Genomic DNA, 12574 nt, shown 5'->3' with positions numbered 1-12574 from the left:
ACTTCCGGTCCGCCGCCAACGAGGTCATGACTTGGCACGGCATTCGCATGAATGCTGTCACGCCCTCGATGTTTGCCCACTGCAGTTCAGAGAAAGCACTGACGCCGATCACATCCTGGAAGCGCGCCATGATAATGTCCAATGGGAGATGCTTTTTGATGGCGTCGTCGCTCATGTCAAACGTCGAATTCCACATGGTCGGCGAGTCCTGGTGCGTCGGCTCCTTGATGGCGAGCTTGGCGATCTCGGCCTCACGGCGGAACGACTGCCGGACGATCTTGCTGCGCCTGATATTGACAAGCGTTGGTCGTCTTTATCAGTTTGAGAACTTGGACGAAGCCGATCTGGACCGAATGATCCGTGCAGCGAATATGGTGGCAAGCCCGCAACTGCTCATATCTGGTGTCCGCGTTGACCAGGGCAAACAACGTCTTGACAGCACTGATTGCATCAGAGCCATTGTCACTGGTGGTAGCGAGCAGCTTGGTCGAGACATTGTGCCTAAGGCTTTGAAGGTGCTCAAACAGAGTGGTGCCAATGCGCTTGCTGACATCGAGGATCGCCAGCAGCATGGATTTTGACGCACCAGATTTGGTGTCGATTCAGTGCACCATGACCATCCAAAATCCCTTCAGGTTGTGGTTCGACCACCTGTCGATGGTGAGCGAGATTGCGACGTCCAGGTTGCAGAAGAACACCCCGATGATGGGGAGCATGATGGCATGATGCTCGAGAATCCTGCAAATGATGGTGCGGGTCGACGGGCCCTCGTATCCCTGCATCAATGTGTGGACCAAGGTCTTGAGCAAAATCAACCAACGCATTCTCAAACTTTACCAGGAGGCGATCCGGGATTGCTGGCCAGCTCAGCGTTTGCTGCATTAGGCGGCTCGCCGACGCCGACGTCCGACCTTGCTGCCTGGGGCGAGCACATTGTGCTTCTTGAGGTGGGCTTTCCACCCCGACACGTTCGTGTGGGATGAAAACCACTTGCAGCAGTGCACACACTGCCGCATTCCTTGCTGCACTTAGGGATTACCCTCCATCCAATCGTGCGTGTGCTCCCACGGGAACGCATGCAGCTGCCTCTTTTGATTGCTGGCATCCTCGACCTCATCCTCTACCTCAAGAATGCGGTCCATCTCCATCTGGTCCGACATCAATTATTACAATTTAAAATGGAGGCCACAGACTGTGCCACGGAGATTTTAGCGAGCGGTAAACAGGGTAATACTTCGCACTAGCTTTACCCTACTGGGTAATTCTTCCATGCTACCTTTACCCTACCCTTTACCTTACCCCTTGGCATGGTCGACACCTTTACCCTTTAACACGGTAAAAACGGTAAATTACCTTTCCTTGCTGAGGCCTAGTTCTAAAAAATAAAAACGACACGGAATATTACTTAATAAGAAATGTTATATTGTGGGTATATTGGACCTTTTTGATCTTTTTTGTCTTTTTAGCCGAGCACAGTGGCGCACTCATGTGTAGTGGCATAAAATAAGTAATGTAGCAGCATAGCATTGGCTGCTGGCGGGGAAGCGGATCTAGGGCTTACAGTAGCTCTGACGTCAGCAGGCCAGGTTATACACCAGAGGGGGGTCTAGGGGAAAGGTCACAGAAGGATCACACCAAGAACCGGCTGGTAGGTTCTAGAAAGGGGGCGTGGCCGGGGGCGGAGCCAGGCCATGCTGACAGTATAAGAAGGGCCCCTGTGGGGGACCTCGTGGCTGTCGTATGGAGTGGGATCCCTGTCGTGCTGCTCAAGTCCTCACCATTCTTCTCGTCATTCTTCTCGTCATCTTCACCATCCTTCTTGTCGTCGTCTCTGTCTTCACCATCTCGGGGCGTGACCAGTCAGGCAGCCTACCAACTCTCTTGACTGAGTAACTTCGCCGACCATAGACGAACAGTTAACCCTGATGGTGCTTGTTAATAAAGAAGTGCCTCCACCTCTTAGTGTCTCCGAGTTAGTCACTACACATGTAATCCAGCGTTCTGGAGTCGACAGTTGGTGGACCACGAAGATATTTGAGAGTATTCTACACCTGATGCGATACAATGTGGCGAGGATATATCAGTACCATACAAGAATATGATTCAAGAGTCCATTAGTGCAGATCATCGATTGTTTTCCCACATGCCTACTTGGGAGTTTTCTTCTGGTTCTCTGGTTTCCTACCAACACACCATGTGCTACAGGCCCCGCACTAGGTTAATCTGCAACTGATGAGCAGCACCTATTTATGTTCAGACAATACCTGGAGGGGTGTGGGCAACAACACCACACACAGTCCATCCTTCTGCAACTCCGCATTGCTCATGATCATGTTGGTGGCCAGACCTCTGCTTATTTTAGGCTTAGGAGGCCCCCAGGTCAGGTTTATACTCCAGTTCCCACGGTTGCTCTGCGTCACCAGGAATTGAACCCCCTGAACACCACTGCCACCACATAAAAACAAATCTCCGTTTTATGAATAATTTCTAGTACTGTATATTCAGAATGCACTGCCATTTTACAATAACCTTGTGAAATATTAAACAAGGCATTGTAGATTCGGCATTGTTAATGTCAATGTCAAAACACGCATATACTGTATTTGTATACTGTGGTATTATTATTACTGGATCGTTGAAAGTTCAACCCAGGACAAGCTCAGTGAGACAACTACCGGATATGATCAGCAGAAACTCATTGCGACTGCTAATGGCTGAGTTGTGCTCTTCCTGCCATATTGAATGTGGTATTGCAATTCGTGTAGTTGCAGCCCCTCAAACCGAAGTTTCACTTTGCAGTAATGGGTGCATAGCTAGTGACTGGCGAGTGTTCAGTGAGTCGTGAGAACGGGAGTCAGTAGCGTCTAGAAAGTGTTGAGTGTGAAGTGAGCGATGCATGTCTGTTTCTTGTGTCGGGTGAGTTGCAGGTTATTGGTGTCTGAAGGTCAGCCGAGTAGATATAGTTAGGCGAGTCGCATGTACTGTATGTTGAACTTTTTTCGTACCATACGTAGCCTAGCAGTGCCTGGTGAATGAGTACTGTAGCGTGTCGAGTGAGTGCAAGATGAGTGGTGAGTAAAGAGTGTTTGGTGAATCGTGACTTTTTGTTAGGTGTCTGGTGAATGTGCACTAACGTTCACTATAGTAGTTTACATAAACCAGAATGTTGTTTGCATTTTTTCTTTTATTTTTCACCAATCAAAACTATACACCAGCAGATTAGAAATGTATCGAGCTTAATGCAGTATGACGAATTCAGAAAACACATCAGATGCATGAATCATTTTAAAATAAATTTTCTTTACAATGCTGTATAACCCTGACTCGACTTTCTTTCCAAAATACAGAAGTTTATCTCGTGATCCAATCCAAACTTAATTGATATTGGAAGAAATTGCACAATTGCTACCTTCTCTTGACCTGTATATTAAAGCCTCAATGACATTAATTAAAAGTAATGTAAGTTCCTGGATATGTAGGGGCTGTACATGTGCAACAAAGAAAACATTTAATGGTGGTCTAATAGTCCGGTGAGCTTGCAACTCCAACTGTTGCTTGGGAATATATAATTTGTAAACTGAATGGATGATGTTTAAATTTAGCATTTTTCATCAGGCGAAGAGTTAGTGTATATGCAATATTGTTGAACAATGTCTTCACAAAAGTAAAGGATTTTAACTTGTTATGCAAAGTGTAGTGTGATGATGGATCTTCAATTTAAAAGATGTTTTAAAATTGTATTTTCAGTACTGGATGTACAATATACATGTTGGTATTCCAAAAAAATATTTTGTCAAAATAGAGAACTGTTCATCATCTGATCTAAATGCCATATTGTGACAGTGTCATTACCACTAATAACATGTCTGGCATGACCACACAAACTCACTGAATAGAACCACCCATCCTATGCTCACAGGCCCAGTTCCACATTAAACAGGCCATACCCATAGCAAGGAACTGTAATGCTCGGGTTAGTGGTAGCATTGATATAAAGAGCGTGATGCTTTAAGCCTGTGGCGTCTTGAATGCGGCAATTGTGGCATTGACTCCGCTGTTGACGCTCTGCTCTCCTTCGGCGAGCTTCGGGGCTTCACGGTACACGCTCATGACCTGCGGGAGAAATGGGGAATGGGTGGTGTTTGAACGTCAGTACCTACAGATAAACGAACATGATAGCAATTATACCTGGCCGATACCAGCCACACCGAGTCTACATGTCACCTTTGCATAGTCATCGATAAAAATAAATGGGTCATCACACTGAGCCATGGCTTCTTCTATTGTAGTCAACACCTGACTCATCTTGTGGTAAAAATTTTCATTTGGTTTTTTACCACTGGGTTCCACTGTCAATGCTTGTCATGGTAACATGTCCATTTCAATCCTCCACACATGCCCCATCCATACAACCTTTCCCTGACTATGCACCTACATTGATATTTACAACAATATAAACATTGACAATGATATTGCCATTGAGAAGAGCAATAACAATAATGCTATTGATAGTGACGAGCTATTGAAAATGTTTTTGACGGTATCATTTTACTACAATATTGATGTTGACATTGACAGCCTCGGCACTCACAGCGCTGATCCAGCTGTTGTAGGCTGACACGCGGGTGAACACGGTGGGCTTGCGGATCGTGTTGCAGCCCAGAGATGAGACGTAGCTGGCGATTCCCTGCACCACCCAGGCATTGTCCCACCGCTGGCAGTTCAGTGGGCCACCTCCATCACCCTGCGATGCAAAGCAGAGGATAGACATGCATCCACGTTAACTCTGGGTAAAGCAGAAACTTGATATGGTGGCAGGTGCTGGCAAGGGTAAGTACAAGAGCCTTGGGGCTCTTGTATCGGTATCTGGATGAGAAAATTTAGCAAGTGTGCTTTCGGACCGTGTTGCTAAGTAACGGAGTAATATCGCACAACCCCAAGGCCTGATCCTTCTCAAAACACCTTGTTGTGTCTTGCCCCGCACTTCTCTGGTAGCTATACACAGGTGGTAGGGTCTGGAACAGTAAAAATATGACAAGTGACGACTTAATACGTACCCTATTGGTTCTGGCGTTAATTTGGTCATTTATCTTTTCTTGTTTGTTATTTATTGATTTAATGCAGTCATGCATTTAATTACTCTGTGAAATTTTAGTCAAATCTTAGTGTCCGTGGATTTCATTTAGTAATTCTCTAAGATGTGGCGATTAAAGCAGTCACAATATTTGTCGACTCGAGTTATTAAATGGGTTGAATGTGCGCCCCCTTCGCTCCCACAACATTACCAGGTCAGCCAATCAGTGATGTCAGTGGTCACAGCCATCGCCACGCTTGGTGATTGTTGTCCACTCACAGTTCCTGTTGACTAAATGAAGATATAAAAGAAACATTTTGCTGACAACTATTCTCATGAGGAATTGACGCGGGTTGTCTCGCGTTGTGCTCCGTACGCACATAGCACGCAGAGCGGGTGCTGCCCCCCGCGCAGATCACGCTGCTCCTCAGGCTGCTCCCCCACCAGCTGGGCTGGCTGCACGTCGCGTAGTCGACCACGGGCAGGCTGGCCTGCTGCAGGGCGCTGGGGAAGGGGCCGCTGGCTGCTCACGCGCACAGACAACGTGGAGACGGAGAGCGTTGGTGAGAAGGCATCGGGGTTAAGTGACGTTAACAGGCGCTCCCCAGCGAACTGTCCGACTCTCAGTGCTCAAAGGAGAAAAGCAACGTAGCAACACCGCCACGCTGTTGGCATCATTACGTCCACGTGTAGGTGGGTGCTGCATTCACCTTCTAGTGGACAGGGACAGCTGCCAATGGGGTGGTCCCCTTTGGCGAGGTTGCTGCATGGGTGCCTCAATATACATGGAATTTGATGCAAAGTGTCCATAGCTCTGCCCCCTCTTGTGTTTAATGCACACCGAGTGAACGGTACTCACTGTCGAGGGATCCCCAGCCCGTGGCGTAGCACGGGTAGTTGTTGGGCAGGATCTGGTTGGCGCTGGGCAGGCAGGCGAGGCGCACCTTGCTGGAGAGAGCCACGGGCGATGCAATCTTGAACATGGCGATGTCGTACCTGTGGGGGATTGAGACCAGGGGCAGCCGTGATGCGACGCTCAACAACGAACATAACAACAAGCATTGGGGGTTCAGCGCTGGGAGATCAATATTGCAGATCCTATTATCTGCTATTATACTCCAATGATTTATGGGGGGAAATGACGGATAATAGGAAGAATTGGACCACATATAATAGGAGATTGTGTGGACGCCACATCTCCCACAGATAAGTATGCCAGTCATCAATATGAGGATTTCTGTATATTCCAGTTATTGGATTATCAGAAGCATTGTATGAGATGAAGCAATAGCATTGTGTAGCATCTGTCTGTCTCTTTGTCAAACAAAGAATGGGCATGTGCTGGAAACAGTGTACGAGTACAAATCAAGACAACTCATCGCCTTGCCATTAACACTGCCTTCTATAATATAATACAATTCTACTGTTTACAAATGATCCTTAACTGACATATGATATTCAAATTATGCGTTCTTTCGTTTTACGGCAGTGTCCATGATAATCTTTGTTTGTTTAAAAATAATCTGTCTTTTGTCTGTTGGAATGTCTCTATGAATGTTTGTCTGCATGTATGTTTATCTGTCGATTGCAACTCTGAATGGCACGGTGTCACTTAACTAGCGCGCCCGTGTGCGTTCTCACCCGTTCGCCGGCATGCTGGGATTCCAGTAGCTATGCCAGACGGCCAGGCTCAATGGAGGGGTGACCTCCCCGAACTCGGATGTGGACACACTGTGCTTTCCCAGCACCACCCTGTAGCTGTAGCCACTCCTGCACGGTGTGGTGGTTGTGGGGAGATAACAGAGCGACGGGCGGTCGAAATCACTTACATCTGTAAACATTGCAGTGAGAAATTACTAAACAGAAATGGTGCGAGTTACTGCATGGTATTTTCACTGCCACACTGCGGCATCGTGTAAAGGTCATTTATACAAGCTGCCTCCTTGCTCCCAAGATACACTGTTCCACCCTTGGTGGCCACAATGTGGTACAGGAAAATACTGTAAAACACCTGGGCCCCGGTGCAGTTGCACTGCCTGCACACACACTAGCGACTCCACTTGTGCCATGACTCACGTGAAGCAGCTCGCAGAGGTGAGCACCCATTGACTATCAATGAGGGTTCCTCCACAGTAGTTGACCCATCTTCCTCCAGAGTACCTCTGCACGAGCGCCTACAATGCACACAAAGCGAGGCGGTGGTGATTACGGTGTTTTTTTCGGAATCTGTGCAATTTTAATATCGAATAATACAGTACTAACTTTGCCCTTTTGTCCATCGACTGCCTCACAAATGCTTGCCAGAGCTGGTTGTGAAGAAAATTTTACCTGGGACTAGTTAGGATTTCACTCACAACTAACGTTAGCAGTCGCTGGGAATGTAACCCATGCAGCCTGGTTCGTCGTGCAGTGCGTAAAACACTGCGCTTCCACTCTCCCATTATACAGGGACTCATTCAATGTCTTTGGGAAGAATGGAAGATCTGAACATGTCATGTTGCACACATGCAGCCCTTTTGTCAATCCACTGCTGGATGAGGGCCTCCACGTGGCGTGTACAACAATGGATGCTGCTGCACTGTGATCAACTGACAATGCAGCGTGTGGCTGTGATGGCTGTTATTCAGCCTCTCCCGTTACCTGCCAAGGCCAGGAGTTGGCACGAGCCTCCACGCCGTTCACCACGCGGATCTGGGGATACGCTGCGATCCCACAGCTCTGAGCAGACACCTCAGCTGTAAGGGACAATAGCATACACGCACAATACTATACACAATAGCACACACACACAATAGCACAAACATAATACCATACGAATCTCCCTGATGTGTTTTTGGTTTGTACCCTGTACTGTTCTGCATGATGTCCGATGTTTCACTCCACGTTACAAGAGCTTATTTTACATATAGTGTATTGTTTTAGGAATAGGTTTTACCCTTTTAACTGGCACAAAAACTGACACCTTTATTCAAGGCATCATGTTTGAAATAACCACAACACAAGCAGTCAAAATGCAAACAAAAAAGACAACTCTGATAATAATATGCACTGTCCTTGAATTTGATTGGTCCACACCCGAGACAGCTTTTCTTAGAGCCTAGTCTCCATTGGTGTTGGACCAGAAGACGCCAAAAGGCGTACAACTCGAAAACAGCGCACTATCAGAGTATTGAGGGCTCGTGGTGAGCATTAACATTATGAGACCTCCTTTGCCAGAAACAAGATATAGGAATAGGTTTTACCCTTTTAACTGGCACAATTTTTTTTTATTTAAAACCCGAAACAGCGATCATGACAGAGGGTATTTCAACGTACATGCAACGTTTGCATATCCAGGTTTTGTGCCCTCGGGTTATTTTTTTCTCCTCCACCAGGAGTTATTGAGGGTATATCGGGATCCTTTTATAACCCATGTGGTATAACCAAAATAACGAGTGACGTGAAAAAGGAGATCAATTGGAGCCCAGATCCGCCCATTCCCCTCCTAGGAATTACTCTCATTCAGAGCATATTGAAAATAATGTGAGGCCTGTGGCATGCTCCCCCACCTCCTCATCATTTCCCCTGGTTCCCCTGTTCGGGTTCATGATCGTCTTGCCATCAGGTGATCCGTGTTATTTAGGATTATAAACTAAGGTGCTCCATTGCGACTATAGTGTATGATGATCGACTCCAATGTCTCCAGGAAGGGAGTTTGGGGTCCTTCCAATTATCTAAGATAGTTTTCCTCGCCATGGTATTAAAGGCTTGGGGTCACGTTTTCTGATGTTTGGATATTACTGCAAGTTTCAGGCCCCACAGGGGGGAATCCAAGGAGGGCCCAACATTCGTGCCACAGATAATATTAAAGTATTTGGCAATGTCCTGGAAGAATTTAGCGATATCCGGGCACAGTCAAAAGGCATGTAGGTATGTCTGGTGCCAGGAGCTTCTTTTAGAACTCAGTCCAGTTCCTGAAGAAAATGGAATTGTTGCTACACTTATTCAATGCGTGCATTCCAATCACTCAGCAGCTCAAGGTGTCAGAAAGAGGAGCACTCACCTCCAACCAGCAGGGCAGCGCAGACAAGAAAGGCGAGCATGGTTGATCGATGGCTCTCCAATTTACTGGAGATTGAGCTTCTAGATCACGAGTGAATCCTCTCCACTGCCGTGTCTCACAGTTGGGATCTCTTGGCTTTTATACAGAATATGCTGCACACGTGAGACCTCTAAAAGCAAACAGAATAGGGAAGTCCAACTAGCGAACACATCCGTATGCAAATGTAAGGTTGATTTATTCCAAATAAAGACGTTGCAGTATCTCTACTGTCAGTTGGTGGGAAGTGGTGGACTGTTCATGTTTTATTTTTCGAGGGCTTTCAACATTGTGTTAGAAACGTGCACATGTATCCAATGTTGTGTCGTTATGCAAACACAGATTACATCCTTGTTGGTATTTGACTGCGCCTATTATTTCCAACTGGTTAATAAAATGAGCAATGTATCTCTTTGTGATAATTTAATGGTGGTAGTTGTACAGGGATACTGTCTCCCACCATAAGTATGGGCAATCATCACCACTGGCATCTGGCCACCACCGAAGTGAACACTGCCCAACAGTGCTTGAACATGGAGACACTTACCTGGCTTTCAATTTTAAATGTCATTCTGTTCACCTTATTTGAACGGGTACAAAATGTAGTTGTTATGTTAAAGTGTTTTAACAGAGAACAGAGAAGATGCGTTTATTCGACTAAATATTGTCTTAGAGGTATACCTGGACCTTTTTAACCTTTTTGTTTGCCTTTTAAGCTTGACGTTCTCGAGTGGAATGTGTGTGGACCTGTAGATATTTGAGAATCTGCTACACGTGATGCGATCCAAAGTGGCCAGGAGATGTCCTTTAGTGGAGAGCATCGAGCGTTGTCCCACATTCCTACGTGCTGCTTTACTTCTGGTTCTCGGGTTTCCTTCCAACACACCAAGCACTCATTAAAGGATTTGGTGAAACATCCCAATCGAGCGCTTTCCACTTCTTCGCTCAAGAAAAGTCGCTGCAGCAGATGTTGCTCTGCATATTCCAAAGAACTGAAATTCGACTGTGTGCAGCGCACACAGCCGTGACCCCGTGACCTCATGTGGTATACCGGCATTGGGTTTCTCCAAGCGGAGCGGTGCACAAACAAGCCACACGCTCTACACCTCTTCATTCCCCACACCGCACGAGTCTGCCAGGAGTTGTGCTCAACATTTGTGCGCCAATTCCAGAATGATGTAAAGGGAGTCCCTGGGTTACGGAAGGTTTAGGTTCCTGAGAACGATCCGTCCGCTGAATGTTCCATATGTCAGAAACTGAACAACTTCCCCCCAAAATCAGGATTAAATCCCATAAACAGAAATAGTTGTGCCTCCCCTATCCGATTACTAGGTTCGTTTTGTCTCAGTATTTCACTTGGGTGTGGAAATAGTTACAGGATTTTAATTGTACTGTGATGCGTGCATGTATATAGCATTTGCTATACATGCAAGATAAGAAATGTGCTATTATATTCAAAAGTAGAACATTTGGCACGGTTTCATGACAAAAAATGCAAATAGATATATATTAATTGTGCGTAGTGTATTATCACGACTAATTGGCTGTGTTGGGTGGTGGCGGGTTTAACGGCACATTTATATTTACGCGATCTAAACCAATAAAACCTCTTTTACGGATAATATTGGTCACCAAAGCCTACGTGTTAAAGATAATGTGTATAAACCTGTAAAAGCAACAGGCCAGGAATGCAAACATTCACTAAATAATGCACGAACAATGATACTAACGTGCTAAATTAGGATATTGGCTCCTGGATTAACAGAAGAATACTGTCATGTGATTACCCCATAAAAGGTAGTACAACATACTTCGGTTTGTTCATGCGTGAGACTCATATAGAGAGATAAACTAAGGCAACTTAAATATTCTCGGGATTCACTATCCATGCCTGAGTCACAAAGGCAGTGGGAAAGCCTTGGGGAACAGCTGTTAAACAACGGCGCAAGCTGTAATCGTGTTGCCGCCAGAGAGCAGCACAGACAAACGGCTGTGGCTAAACAGCCACGTGGTTGCGATTTAAAGGCAAAAATCCCCATCTAATTAATATGTATTTTGTTTGGCTCAAATCGCGAGAGCACATTGCTAATATATACCTTACACCCTTCTCCACCCGAAACAATTCGAAAAAGTTAAATCAGGTGAACAAGCACGCAGATGTTTATTACTGCAGCACACCGGTATGCTGAAGAGCAATGCACAACATTTAACAATTATATTCGACGTTTTCGCTGATAATCACATCCAGCATCACCGGGTGATCCTCAGAGTTTAACTCCTGCAGGAGATGAGGATTGCCAGAGTTTAACTATTTGTTTCCAGCCTGCTTTAAAGTTTCTGTAGTGTTGCGATTTCTCGTCATTTGCAGGATTTAACTATTAAAGTTTGTTTGTCCACGTTACCATGTAAGGAGTTGGAAACGATGAGGAGTAATGTTGATAAGTTTACTCCTGAGAGCGAGATTTACACGTTGTGTAGGCACATAATGGCCCGGCTGGATCACACGGAGCTTTGGTCGTACAGAATTTGTCAAAAGAGCGGTATTTGTATTCAACGGTGCAGGAAATAAAATGAGTGCACAAATAACGAAGGAAGAATTAGACACAGACACATGCCCTTTTTATCTGCGCAAGACGTACGCGAGTTGACAGTTTGTCGTGACATTCGCAAGATAATACGTCATTCATCATGCGTAGTCAGCGAAGGACCGTTGTGCCAAACGTGTGACCCATTGCGACAACATTCACATTAACTGCTCTTGCTAAAACACACTGGCGTCTCAAGTGATTTGTTTGATCCACGTATCACGGGGGCGACCACGGGGGTGGCGCCATGCGTTTGAGGATCGCAATCCATTTCGAATGTCGATCGCCAACCGCCAACCGCCAACTTAAGTGCGCTATTTGCTCGAGATTGCGTGTTAAGACGGGGCGACGTGTCCATAAAGTAACATCCGTCTCCATCGAACGAAGCTCGCGATCGATAGGAGACCAGTCGCAGATACAATGGTGACATTTCTGACAAAGTCGAACCATCGGGTGCCAAGAAGGCATCTTTGGCATCGCATACGGAAGGACTACAACCGATCCAAATCAGCTTGCACCTGCACAAAGAAAAAAAAAGCGTATATTTAAGATCATGACAACATAATGGCCACCTTTAAAGCTAAATATAATTGTTGTCGTGTAATATCCTTTGAATAAAAAACAATATAGAGGTTTAAAAAGCAAATGTTAAATTTTCAATTGCAATTAATTTGAATGGTAATTTATTTAAAATATTCACAACTCTTCTTTATGATCTGCCCAAGTGTAAGTCACAATGTTACGGCTAATTCTGCTCCCTCATATACCCACACTGGTTTTCCCCTTAAATGAACATCTATCTGTTTAACATATTCAGAGAGCGAAGACAACTCGGTG

General features: G+C 45.6%; 1 protein-coding gene across 1 annotated transcript; it reads right to left on the bottom strand.

Annotated features, from left to right (window-relative positions):
- Positions 1–3198: 3198 nt before the first annotated feature.
- Positions 3199–9228, bottom strand: LOC116941769 (chymotrypsin-like elastase family member 2A). Its single transcript, XM_032953142.2, has 8 exons — positions 9117–9228; positions 7715–7809; positions 7151–7248; positions 6716–6844; positions 5934–6070; positions 5455–5597; positions 4592–4744; positions 3199–4113 (listed from the first exon to the last, which is right to left on the bottom strand). Exons 1-8 carry the CDS (start codon positions 9154–9156, stop codon positions 4009–4011), a joined length of 900 nt encoding a protein of 299 aa, XP_032809033.2. The 5' UTR covers positions 9157–9228; the 3' UTR covers positions 3199–4008.
- Positions 9229–12574: the final 3346 nt, after the last annotated feature.

Source organism: Petromyzon marinus, chromosome 12, assembly GCF_048934315.1.
Source record: "Petromyzon marinus isolate PM22_M1 ecotype Great Lakes invasive population chromosome 12, UKy_Petmar_22M1.pri1.0, whole genome shotgun sequence".
NCBI classification, from domain to species: Eukaryota; Metazoa; Chordata; class Hyperoartia; order Petromyzontiformes; family Petromyzontidae; genus Petromyzon; species Petromyzon marinus.
Note: the sequence above shows the minus strand (reverse complement) of the source record. Positions and strands in the feature narration are given on the sequence as shown.

Bases quoted from the DNA above. Each gene is read 5' to 3' on its own strand.
- LOC116941769 (XM_032953142.2), bottom strand. From the start codon at position 9,156: ATGCTCGCCTTTCTTGTCTGCGCTGCCCTGCTGGTTGGAG. The intron at 4,745-5,454 runs GTGCGTACGGAG...TTTGCATCGCAG, and splicing joins GCACCCGCTCTGCGTGCTAT to GGTGATGGAGGTGGCCCACT. The intron at 4,114-4,591 runs GTGAGTGCCGAG...TTTCTCCCGCAG, and splicing joins ACAACAGCTGGATCAGCGCT to GTCATGAGCGTGTACCGTGA.